This window comes from Gossypium hirsutum, chromosome D04 (genome assembly GCF_007990345.1).
Source record: "Gossypium hirsutum isolate 1008001.06 chromosome D04, Gossypium_hirsutum_v2.1, whole genome shotgun sequence".
NCBI classification, from domain to species: Eukaryota; Viridiplantae; Streptophyta; class Magnoliopsida; order Malvales; family Malvaceae; genus Gossypium; species Gossypium hirsutum.
Window position 1 is genome coordinate 58,153,817 of NC_053440.1, and position 12,926 is coordinate 58,166,742.

General features: G+C 33.6%; 2 protein-coding genes and 1 long non-coding RNA gene across 7 annotated transcripts; 2 read left to right on the forward strand and 1 right to left on the reverse strand.

Annotated features, from left to right (window-relative positions):
• Positions 1 to 92: 92 nt before the first annotated feature.
• LOC107898721 (beta-1,3-galactosyltransferase GALT1) lies at positions 93 to 8,329 on the reverse strand. Of its 5 annotated transcripts, none has more exons than XM_041091133.1 (9): positions 5,698 to 5,822; positions 4,376 to 4,471; positions 3,498 to 4,254; positions 2,823 to 3,043; positions 2,448 to 2,729; positions 1,873 to 2,001; positions 1,623 to 1,802; positions 1,098 to 1,205; positions 93 to 934 (listed from the first exon to the last, which is right to left on the reverse strand). In XM_041091133.1, the coding sequence occupies exons 3-9, from the start codon at positions 4,216 to 4,218 to the stop codon at positions 722 to 724; spliced, it is 1,854 nt and encodes a 617-aa protein (XP_040947067.1). In that variant the 5' UTR covers positions 4,219 to 4,254; positions 4,376 to 4,471; positions 5,698 to 5,822; the 3' UTR covers positions 93 to 721. The 5 variants fall into 5 exon arrangements, with proteins under 5 accessions (XP_040947067.1, XP_040947068.1, XP_040947066.1 ...); XM_041091134.1 differs by having other exon boundaries at positions 3,498 to 3,932; positions 4,107 to 4,471; XM_041091132.1 differs by lacking the exon at positions 5,698 to 5,822 and adding an exon at positions 8,198 to 8,329 and having other exon boundaries at positions 3,498 to 4,471.
• Positions 8,330 to 8,702: 373 nt separating this feature from the next.
• Positions 8,703 to 9,243, forward strand: LOC107898337 (uncharacterized). The gene is made up of 2 exons (XR_001684370.2): positions 8,703 to 8,840; positions 8,911 to 9,243. It is a non-coding gene; the product is annotated as an uncharacterized lncRNA (long non-coding RNA).
• A 958-nt stretch (positions 9,244 to 10,201) lies between these two features.
• On the forward strand, positions 10,202 to 11,524 carry LOC107898720 (60S ribosomal protein L34). Its single transcript, XM_016824237.2, has 4 exons — positions 10,202 to 10,474; positions 10,589 to 10,668; positions 10,981 to 11,090; positions 11,187 to 11,524. Exons 1-4 carry the CDS (start codon positions 10,396 to 10,398, stop codon positions 11,278 to 11,280), a joined length of 363 nt encoding a protein of 120 aa, XP_016679726.1. The 5' UTR covers positions 10,202 to 10,395; the 3' UTR covers positions 11,281 to 11,524.
• Positions 11,525 to 12,926: the final 1,402 nt, after the last annotated feature.

Genomic DNA, 12,926 nt, shown 5'->3' on the forward strand with positions numbered 1-12,926 from the left:
CTAGTTGTTCCAAGCTTGGTAGCATAATTTCCTGAAATATAATATTGTTTATTTTAACGAAGAGATAAAATGTTAGCAGCCAAAATTGAGTATGCACAATCTGCTTGCTTCTTGATCTTTATTTTTTGGTACAAAGGAAGCCTTAACTTCGAGATAAAGGAAGAGGTTGCATTAGGATTCAAGCCCTGCGTAAACCACACCTCAGCTTATCTTTAAAAGAAATCTATCACAATCTTATAATTTGAGTTGAGTTTAAATGACTTCTTGTTGATAAGAAGAAAGTGTAGAAGGGCATGAAATGTGCATAAACTTATAACTGAATATAAGAAATTAGCTACATCAATATAAACAAAAACTCAGGCAGAGGGGAAAAGTAGAATGTACACTAGATCAGCTTTGTTAAAAACTCCTATTTCCTTCCACTGTGGCTTCTCTATACAAATGGCATCGATCTACCATTTCTACTTAGAATTTCATTGTTCCTGACCTACATGTATGTACTGAAAAAATATGGCTAATTATACATCAATAACCACTGACCTCATCCATCTTTTGTCTGAATATTCTCGATCCAGATCATTCAGCAAATACTGATTTTTTCCTCCAATTATTCTTCTCATCAGGTTAGCATCGAAAAGTGCTGGTGATGAAATGCACTGTAGATATTGATATTTGGGGAACCTAAAAACCATTGTAGTCCTCGAGTGTTGTCTGCTTTTGTTTATGGATCACCACAACATCTAGCTCTTTTTGTCTCCTGGAGTTTCTGCCACAAACACATCATCTCTCTTGGACCTTGATAGTGGGCAATGACATATCCATCCTTGCAACCCTCAGTAAATATCCTCTCTTCCTTCTCATATCGAACTTCTAAACCTTCTTTCTTCATATCATCGATCCAAATGCCCATTGCCACATCTTCTAGCTTAAACATCTGATATACACGAGCTTTGTTCAACACTAAGAATTATCCACACAACAAGCAGTGAAAAGTATCCTTTTCCAATTACTTCCCATGCTTGTATGGATTAGTGCATACAAGTAGAATGTTGCAGAACAAAAAATCTAAAAAGGAAAAGGTAAAATTTTCAGTGTACCTTTAAGCGCCCCTCATTGAACCTGTTGTAAACAGCCTTTGCTATGTCATAGGATACCACATAGCCAGGACCATGTGCCCAAGGAGGGTACTTCTCTTCGGACCATTCCTTGATAGAACACAACATTAAGAGAAGCTAATATGAAGAAGACAGCTAATACTCTTATAGTTAACAGAAATATCTATGCAGCCATAGGAGCATTATGAGAACTCACTAAAGCTTCAAATTGCTTAAGATTTAGTTATAGGGCTCATCGAACATAGTATGTAAGGGCTGTTGTGCAAAATATCTGCTCTTTTTCTTTCTTTTCTATGATTTTAATCATTTTTGCTTTTATGAACATGATTGCAAGGAAATGAACGGCTTTTGGTTGCACAAACCTAACATGGTGAAAATCCAAACTAAAAAAGGCTAACATGATTCTTTTTTAAGATCATTGCTAAAACAATATGATTCTCTATCCACTGACAGTGCACCAAGTCAATATAGTTGAAACCACTTGAAGGAATTGACTAAAAGAATTACCTCAGGGCTAATAAACCACTTGCTATCAGTACTGCGATGAGGCTGGGAATCTGAGTTGATGAGTCCATAAAGCAATCCACGAGTCATACTTATCCTGCTCAGTGAAGCCACTACTTCACCCACACGAAGAAATGCATCATCATCTGTCTTCATGACAAACTTGGCAGAAACAACTTCTGTCTGTTTATGAGGTGAGTTCTATAAGGAAATGAAGGATTTTCTTTATTGAAAGAAAGGGACAAGAGTTTACCCCAAAGGTACAAATAGCCAAAGTTTTCCAAGTGATCAGGCTGTAGTAATCAACGAAAGGCATTAATTGTATGTCTCCATATGTCCGCGCTTCATTCCAGAGTTCCTCATTTACTATTTGGTTTTTATGCTGCAGCGCACCTCCAACTTAATAAGTTAAATATGTAAAAGGCTTAGATAACTATAGGACTTTAACAATAGGCGACCATTGCAGTTAAATAATGAGCATATTACAGTGTTTAGGTGTCTAATGTTAGGACAAATAGATTCTTAACTAGTGCTGAAGCAACTTACTACAGTAAAGCATCATAAGCTACCAATTGGAACCAAACTGGTCTAAAAACAGAGAAATATAATGAATACTGTCCCTGACCTGAGACTTTGAACAGTATGTAATTCTGCTGGGACAAAATCATAAGCGCTTTAGGGGTGCAACAATGACTTGAAAACATGAATCAAGAACCATATATTAGGAACATCTACTGCTTGACGAGAATGGTTTATCCATATAACTACAACTATCTAGCATCAAAATATATAGGAATTTTATGTGATAAATTTATATGGAAACCATACCATTCCAACCAAAAATCTCACTGCAACTGTCCCTGACCGAACTTCAGGATACTGCATCCATGTTCTTCTCAGTGCCATTCTTCGTTTAAAGTTATTAGCAGTAGAGAAAACACCGATAAAGAGATCCACTGGCATTTGATGAGAGAGAGGAATTGCTTTTAGTGCCTCTAGATTAACTGTAAGGTCGGAATCCTCTGAAGTGGGTAAACCACTAGCCAAGACAGAAATTAGTTTCAAGTCTCCAGAAATTCTAACCTCACTAACCAGCCATGGCTCCAACGTCTAAACAAAAAAGCAACGAGTAAGCAATAAATTTTGATGATTCTATTAATTGTTTAACAAAATATATGAATAAGAAGAGGATGACAAAATTACTTCACGATAAGCAAAGGATGTTATGTGCTTTCCATCAACTGTCATCTGTATTCCCTCTGATCCTACTCTAAGAGTAGCAACGAATAATGAACCGTGCTTAAAAGGAAAATACTTAACCCCTTGCAGCCCCACTGAAGACTTCCTTGAACCATGGGAATGCGGGCTAACTGTCCGGTTATCATCTTTACTGACCAGCTTAATGCACTGGTCCAACTCATCCACTGGAAAAAGGCAACTGAGTTAACTCTCAAAAGAACATAGATGCAGTTACGCGTCTCATGAATACAAAAAATTTAAGAAAGGAAAAGGAGGAAGAGGAAGCAAGTTAAATGAGCTTGAAATATTGCCTTCCACTGCACATTATTAAGGTAAAGCATTTTCATAGCTGAAGCTAAGGCAACTAGCTGTTAATTGACTTCATTAAGAAATCAAGGTTTTTTGGGTCAGATGACGCCTAATGCTGTCAACAATAGGTTGAAGTAGCTTCTATGTTGACAGAATTTCCAGTCTCTGTTAATGTGTCATCCAAAAGAGATGAGAAAATTGCATGTTTGGTATTGAATAAAGTCAAAAAAGAGTACTTAAATGTGAAGAGAACGTGTAAGGATCATAAAATGTACAAGTGACCTTAATTTGAAGTAAAACATGAAGAAGATTCTAATTCTTTTGCACTACCTTTTCTATTATTGTCAGGAGTTGAGGGTGGACAACGATCCTCTTCACCCCAATCATGAGCTATAGTCCAGGTGTTTTGGACAATTACAGGGTCTTCTGTCATCTTATCCCCATGGAGCCTAACATTGTAATGCAAAATTATTGGTGGATCAGGCTCCCCTGGAAGTGCTTCCCCTGTTAAGTCAATGCGAAAATCGCCAAGAAGACCATTTGGAATGCCAATGATCGTAATGGAAGAACCTTGAGTGAGGCCACAAGGAACTCGCAACTTATAATCACTCTTGTCAGGTTCTGTAGCATTCATTTTATTAAGAAAATGAGGACACTGCTTCTCTTTTGCTTTTTTAGATGAATTATCATTCGCATAACCAAGTTTTTTCTCTTGAACCAAAGCCATCAGGCTATTCCATGCACTTCCAGCTTCCTTGATAGCTTCTACTCCATTTGGCAAAACATGAGAATGGTTAATTAAGTTCTTCAACAAATTCCAGGTAAACAAAGATTGTTGCTCTCCCTCGGAAAGGTTCCTTTGAGCAAAGAGACTGAAAGCTATGGCATCAACAGAAATTACTTGAGAAGCATTAACTGGATATTGAACTGTAGGTGAACCTGTGATATGCACCCATTCAAGTGGATTGGTTGCGTTGGAGGAGAAGGGATTCATCAAGTAGCTTTCTTCAACAGGATTTTTCATGACAACATATCTCAGGACCAGCAACATAAACAAAGATGCAACAAGAGCACCACCGTACCATTTCTTCATTCCGCCGATCACACAATTGTATCATTAAGTGTTGCAGCTTATTCTCATAGTGATCAAATCCAAAGAAATGGAAGCAACTGGTAAGAAATATTTAAATGTTGAAAGATCATTTCACCTCTTTAGATGGAGCGTTTCAGCTTTCATCCTCAGCTCTTCAGAGCACTTTGCAAGCATGATCTTCTGTCTTGATATACAAAAATCCAAAAGAGTTCTGTAAACGGATCAAAATTTGCCGCTGAAAATAAGTGATATATCCATAATACAATTAAACAGAAAGAACCAGTCCGACAAAACAATTACACAACTCCAAGAAAGCAGATGAAACGGGAGACCAGGACATCTACTTTTGTTGTTCAACATCAACATGTTCAACTTTGATAAGCTATACCAACTTCATTCTAAGACAAGTGTCAGACATCTCAAGAACCTCGGTATCGCCATTGAAGTTTACAGGACACTAAAATAACATTTTAGCAAAGCACACAGTAATCAATTTGTAACAGTTGCTGTAGATGACCAACATGCACAAGTCAAATGCATGAAGCTGTGAAACCCCAATTGGAGGAAGTTGTTAAATTTGCTCTTTCAATAATCATATTATATTCTTGTTTATTGAAATAAACAATAAACTTTAGCCATATAGAAATTTGTAATATGAACTAGAAGACCCGTAGCACACAGGAAGAACTTAGAAAACAGTTCTGATGACCAATGGTAAGGTGGTATCCTGGTAGGGACCACAATGCAACAACAAACAGCTGAATCTGATCCTTCGTATAATAAGAAAGCCATTAATCAATTCCCAGTTCAAACAATTATATATATTTCTTTCAATAGTGTAACAAGATGCAATTTTTTGATGACCAGGAACCAAATATAATATTTTATGCTTTTAACGGAAATTATAAACTTGATTTTGCTTTTGTTTTGCATCAAAATTCATAATAAAAAAAACATAAATATGCCATTGCCGTATCTGACTTTAGAAAAGTAAAAAAAAAAAAAAAGAGAGGAAAAAGTTGAAAGTTAACAGTCATTACAGCTTATAGCTATGATCGGTTGGTTAGAAAATGTAGGAAAAGAAGATAATTAAATGGAAACAAATCCCAATTTGATTAATCAAAAATAGGATTAAACGGCATGATTTTTCCCTACTGGAACTTACTACTTAGCTTCATTACCACCTTGCCCTAATTAATATAAGTTTCAAACTTCAAACTTGCCAAAAGGAAATCAGGATTCAAATCTTCCACACCAGCATGGAATTATCTCAAAATTTTCCCAGAAACCAAACTAAAAAAAAACACAAAATTTAAGAAAATTGAAGTAAAAAACATTAGAAAAATTTCAAATTTTTTTTCATAAAAGTTACGTTTGTAAGCGAAAATGAATTTAAAAAACGGTATAAAGTGAAGTCGGAGAGTGCAACTTACTTACCGGCGATGAGAGAAATTGAAGTAAAAGAGCGGTTTTTGAAGTTTGAAAATCGTTTTTTTTTTTTTTGGTTTGCGCTAACAACGGTATTGGTGGGAAATAAAACCGTTTTCAAGTTGTTGACTTGGACTAGTCTTCCTTATTTTTAAAAATTCGAATAAATACAAAAAATAAAGAACGTAACAAATTGGATTTTAAAAGAGGCAATAATAAAAGATTGATCATCATATCTTATTATTTTGTTTATAACAAATTGGATTTCAATAAGAATTGATTTCGACACTAAAGCTACTATATTTGAAATTAATGAAAAATCAAACTCCATCTATTATTTTAATACTATATTCTCAAAGTTAGGATTAATTTTAAGATATTTTTATGTTCAATTAAATTTGTTTGTAGTCAACTTCAATATTTTTTCAGTTGGCATCTAGAAATATTGAGTCTTCTTATTATATGTTTGTTTTTTTATTTCAAATATTTTACTACGATTAAAAGTTGTTGATTTTGTATTCCATTTTAAATTTACATAATTTGTGGTATAACATCATCTATTTAATCATTTCTTGTGATGTGATTTCTATAATAAAGAAGCTTTTAAATAATGTCGATAGAATTAGATTAATGTAACAAAAATAGTATGTATTTGGAGTTATTTTTACATGTCATAATCATGTTTGTAAAGAGAGGTTGTATAAGAAGTTAAAAGTGATATGAAGTATCTTATATTAAGAGTTAGATTGTATTTTGTCTTTTTCAACTAAAAAAATGAGTAAATTAATCACATATGTGACCCTTTTTTTAAAAAAAATTTCATCCATTTCTATAGTTACAAATTAGTATTTGTAAGTCAACATGAGGTATATGTGGCATCTGGTACAATATTAGCTACAACAGTTTTTAGTAGTAGAAATTGATAAAAAAATTTCTTTTTAGTCTAACATATAAAATTTATTTTTTTTAAATAAAATTGTGAAATACAATTTAACTCCTAGTATAATAATGTTTATGATGCTTTTATATGTACAAGGGTGAGGCTAGATTTGAAATGTGAACCAGCCACTGCATGTTGATCCGTTGTTGTCAATTCAAAAATGGTACCGCTACCATAGTAAAATGGTATAAAGCGACTATCAACAAAAACAAAAGGAAGGCATTGATTACACACTCATCAAACTTGACCACAATCCCCCAACTATGCCTTCACTACAATGGATACATTCAAAGAATTACATCAAATTTTGGTTTTTTTTTTATTCATTTCCATGTCAAGGAAACTTGGGATAAATTGCAAGAATGTTCCATTTCAATGACAACAACGGCACAGAAATAAAGGCAAAAGATGGGTTTGTCCCTACAACAAAGTTTCAACAGTACTTTGAGACTGAAGTTTTGATTTTTGAAGTGGGCCTTGTTGAATGATTGGATTGTGGATTAAGAATTTTGCCCAAAGAGAAAACAAAGAAAGAAAAGCATAAAGATCAAAAGAAACCATAGTGATTATCATCATATTGGTGATGCATAGGGAAGAGAGCTTGGAATTCTAAAGTGACTCACAGGAGAGGAGGATCTTAGAAATAGAGAGACTGAAGCAAGTATTTGTTTCTTTTGTAGGGTGTTGTATGTCACATGCATTCTTTTTGTTTTCCCTCTATAGCAATCTAGCAACTTGTAGGTGCATAGGTGGTCATGGCTTCTTTATAAGAAAAAACAAAAACACCCTTTTCTTTATTCCTCCTAATCTCATAGAATTTGATAGTGATATTAAATCTTGATTATATTTTGGTAATCAATCTTAAACTAAGATTATAGTCCGGAAAGAGTATCAAACTCCTCCCACTTGAATGTGTTGGTAAAACACACTTTTCTTAATATAAAGGACTGGTAATGGCATTAACTCTAGGGTAAACTATTTTAGGATTCACTTAATTATTAGTAATTTTTTTGGTCAATCAACTATGAAATGTTACAACATAATCATTAAACTATTTAATTTTGTCCTTTTTGAACACTAGAAGTTAGCTGTGGCAGTTTTTAAAATTAACATAGTAGTAACTTTAACCATTAACATTTATAAATTATGTCAAATTAGTCTTAATTTTAAAAAAATTAACCCTCAACATTTTTTTTGTAATTTTACTGTTCAATGTAATAAAGAAAAGTAAAATTGCAAAAAAAAACAAAAAATTATATAGTGTGTAAATGTTGATGGTTGAATTTTTTAGAACTAAATTTAAATTGGCATAATGTATAAAAAAATTGAATGGTTGACTGAAATGGATTTTAACTCTAATTGGCTGGGCAGTGCACCAACATGTAATCTAAACTTGAAGAGGCTGACCAAGTGGGCCCCTAGTTGAATGTACACATTAGATTGGTCGGATAATGTGGCAATAATGGAGAGATTTGACCAGTCAAAGAGACGAGGTTGGCCTAATGGTTTTTTTGGCAGACAAAAGCAACTGCAAATGATAGAGATGGAAGGGTAAAAAAAGAGAGATACCTGGCTTCTCAAGGGTATTACTATTATTCCATCAAACCCCTTTATTCATCCATTGTAAGATTCTTCCATTGCAGCCTTATTAGATTGCAGATTTCTGATATGGGTCCCTCCATGCTTTAATGCTTTAAACTCCTTTCAATCTCCACTAACACACATCAAAGATAAAGTACAAGAAAACAGGCTTATATACTACAGGAATGGAACATAAGAATAGAGGGAATTAGAATTACAGTTTCATTACTCTGAAAACAAACATACCTGTATTCTTCTTGTTTGAGTTGTAAGAAAAAAAAACAAGGAAAATGATTTGCAGTCGTCAAAGAGTGGTTATGTTTCTTATCTTTTTTGGGTTATTAACAATTCAGCCATGCAGAGTTTGTGGGTTGAAAAGATCAGACCTTGTTTTCACACAGCATGGAATAGGAAGCAGGAATGAACGTGTTCTCAAAGCTATTGTTGACATGAAGGGAATAAACACAGAGAAAAAAGCTTCAGCAGTGAACAACAGGTTTGATCCTAATCAATCAAGCAAGAGAAGATTTCGAAGAGGACCGGATCCTATCCACAACAAATCTTGACGAACTGAGAAAAGAAAAGAAACAACTTCAGTCAGTACAGAAAAGCGAAGCAAAACTAGAAGCTGGTAAAAATCTCAAGATACTTAATTAGTTCTTTTGTGAGAGTTGGTTGATTGGTTTTCCCTTTTCTTTTAGGTTATATATTTATATGAAGAGATTTGAAGAGATTTGTATAGTGAAAGTTAGTTGAAGTGAGGCAGAGGCATCTGTGTACTGTAAGCTGACATTCTGATAGTTGTTTGATTTGACCCAGACAGGCGAAAGCAAAAAAAAAAAAAAAAGTACAGATTATGGTGTGGGTTTTTTTTTTCCATACGGAAACACTTTGCTAATTTTCATGTACAAATCTTAAATGTTTATTCACAACTTAATTTTCTTGTTCTTGCAAAAATGTTACTGCTTAATGCAAACACAACAGAATTGGATTTGATTTATTTATGTATATATATAAAGTTGCAGTTTGCAAAACAGGGTGAAACTTTATGATATGACTGAAACATCTGCATAATTCGATGGGGGCATATGGCACCATCCTCCAGTATTATTTGAACTTATACGATTTTGAGTCTCAAGCATCAATTAAAACAAGTCATATGGTAACTAAACTTTGAGAAGAAAAGTAGGGACACTTTTTGTTTTATTTTCTTCTTCGACGGAAATTAATTTTAAAACCAACATCGCAACTGCCTTACTATAATAATGTCCTAACCAAACTTTCAGAGCAGAGAGATAATGAAGAAAATGTTGGGGGTATGACAATTAATGAAAAAAGTTTAGTGAATGTAAAAATGAATGGGTTTTTTTGCACTAAAAAATATTAAGTATCAGATTATATTTTGCTTCTTCTACTAAAAAATATAAATTAATTATTTCTATTAAAAATTTCATCAATTTGTATTGTTAAAAATTGATGTGACTAATGGAATAACCATATAGTGACACATGATGTGCCATATATACCTCATTTTAACTTACATAGACCAATTTTTAACAATATAAATGAATGGAATTTTTAACAGAATGACCAATTTGATATTGATATAAGGTACAATGATTAATTTACTCGTTTTTTTAGTAGAGAGAAAAAATGCAATTCTATTCCTAGTACAGAGGTCTCCATTATACTTTTACCTCTACTAGTTGTACTTTAAAATAGCTTCTAAAGTCCAAAATATTTTATTTGGGTTCTCAAAATATCAAATATCGCAGTAGTCAATATAGGTTAAATTATAAACATGTGTGGATGTCTATTCTTTAATCACAACCCAAGCTAATGGTGAGGTTAATTGATATAAAACAATAACTTTAAGAATTCAATCAGAATATTTTGAAGTTTGGAACTAGTTTAGAATTAGATCATAGTTTAGGACTTTGGATGAAATTAGCCCAAAACAATATACATGTAACACAAAAAGCCCAATAACATGGGCCTGTATTTACCAAGAATTAAAACCATGACCTCGTTGCAGCCCTCTAATCAATGACAGAAAGAAAGACTGTCTTTTTGCTCTTATTCTTTCCTTCTCAACATATATAAGTGAAGTATTATAACCTAAGAAACTCGGATCGAATCGCCTCAAAAACCCTAGATTACTTAGCTAGAGGCAGAGCGGCTTCAAAATGGTTCAGCGGCTCACTTATCGCACTCGTCACAGCTATGCCACCAAATCCAACCAGCATCGCGTCGTCAAAACGCCCGGTAACTTCTTCAATCTCCCCAACTTAGATCCGTCAATGGATTATGAGTTTTTTTGTATGATTGATGCTGCATCCGCTTGCTGCTGAATTTTTTTTTGGTTCTTTTTCTTTCTAGGAGGAAAGCTTGTTTATCAGACCACAAAGAAAAGAGCTAGTGGACCCAAATGCCCTGTCACTGGCAAGAGAATTCAAGGAGTATGTTTCTCTCATTTACAGAGTTTTTAGTAGAATTTATTGAATTAGAAGCACTTTGTTTCCTGGAAATGTGGTTTATTGAAGATTTGATTTATTTACTTTTGAAGTTCTCTAAAGTTTTTGTCTTGACAATAATGCTAGGTTAATTATGAGTTTAAGCTAATTTAATCTTTTGTTTATGTATTTCATTGGCTTTGTTTAATGGTTTCCTTTATTTTGTGATCATTTCCTTGTATATAAGTGTTCCACGGCATTCCAATTGGAATATACTATGTGCGTATGTTGAGGTTAAATGTGAGCTATGTTTTGCAGATTCCTCACTTGAGGCCTGCGGAGTATAAGAGGTCTAGATTGCCAAGAAACAGGAGGACTGTGAACCGTGCCTACGGTGGAGTTTTGTCTGGCAGTGCTGTTAGGGAAAGGTATGCACATTAGCATTTAAGATTGTGTAGCTTCTCTCTTATTTGTATTTTGTCCTGTGTATGCAATGGCTTACAATTTTCTTTTCATGATTCCAGGATCATTCGTGCCTTTTTGGTGGAAGAGCAAAAGATTGTGAAGAAGGTTCTGAAGATTCAGAAGGCAAAGGAAAAGGTGTCATCCAAGAGCTAGAAATTTGATATATACTATCTCTGTATCGTAGTTTGAGGTGTGGATTTATGTTTTACCTTGGCTGTTATGAACTTGCATTTCTACTTATCTTTGTGGACAAATCTACTTTTGTTAAAATTTTGTTTTTTGTTCATTCACTTGTCTGCTCTTTCTTGAAATTTCCTTTGGGAATTGGATGCTTGATGTATTTGCAGATGAGTTGCATTTTCTATCATTATTAAAACTAGTTACGTGATTGCCTCAATGACATGCTCCCTTGCTGTACATGTGTATATTTCACCATTTCAGAGGAGAGGCCATATGTAAAATAATCTTGGTTGCCTTTCTTGTATGATTAACTGTTTAATCTTGATGAAATGTTGCCATGTTTGACATATTGGGACTTGGGGAAGAATTTCATAAAATCATATACAAATGATGTTTTTCATGAATAGTAAGATAAGAGGCAGCCATGTTAAGTGTGCAAAGTAGTTGATAATGAATGTTAAGTAGCCCAATAAGGTTGCATAATGAGTTCATTCCAGGCATATGGTGCATCTTCATCTTTGGTACCAATCTTTCCTTGGTTAACCAACACATTGCAAGCCTACAAATGAAAGCCATACAATATTTAGTCAGAGTACGCTAAATTGTTTTTATAAGCAAAGCAAAGCAATGATGTTTAGAGGGGACTTGTGAATTGAAAGGCCTCCATTGGTCTGAAATTCATATTTAGCCTCTGGATCTGCCGAGTAGAGCATGCTAAACTGAGTACCCTACGAACATGATTCAATAACCTTAAAATCACTTCAACAAATTTTTACCATCAATAATAGCTGGGACTAGCAATAATAATAGCTCGGACGAGTGCAGGCATTTTTGGATGTTCCAAATCCGTTTAGAACAATATGCTCTTTAATTTCTTCTTAAAAAGCTCGTAAATTCAATCAAACATGATTGAATCCATCAGACCATTGGAGTTCAGCCAGTTTAATCCCCATTTGATCGATTTTTGGATTGGTTCCAACTGGTACATGTTGATTCATGGATTAACCGATCCAAACTATTGTTTTAGATTGATTCCTTAGCCAGTTTTCGATCTGATTGGCCAATTCAGATATATTTAAAATGGTTGCTCCATAAATTTATTCGTAAACCTTTTTATTTTGTATCATTTATGTCGGTTGATAATGTTGTTAACAAGGTTTAAACTTACATTTCTCCTTGAGGATGCAATGTCTTCTATTGCACACACATCTTAATTATTTGTAATCTATTTAATATCTATATTCAATCCACTTGAAAAGAAATTATTTTCTATTTTAAGTTAATTTGAACATCAACTCACAAATTGATATGTTCGATCTTAAATTATTATACAAGTTAAATTTTATGATTAAAAAACTATAATTTATTGATAATAGTGTTATTACAACTTAAAAAAGTTAATTTATTTAAATTTAAATTTAATGAATTGGGGGAGTCTAAGTCAAGTATAAAACAAAAAGAACAAAAGAAGAAGCAATGTGGCTTTTACTTTTACTTTTTTTTTCTTTTAGTCTTATCCTTGGGTGTTTTTTTCTCATAAATTTTAATTACAGTTGTCAGACTTTATCCCTCCAACAAGTTGAGTCCCGGTCCCTACCATGGAATTTTAGCGGGAAGAA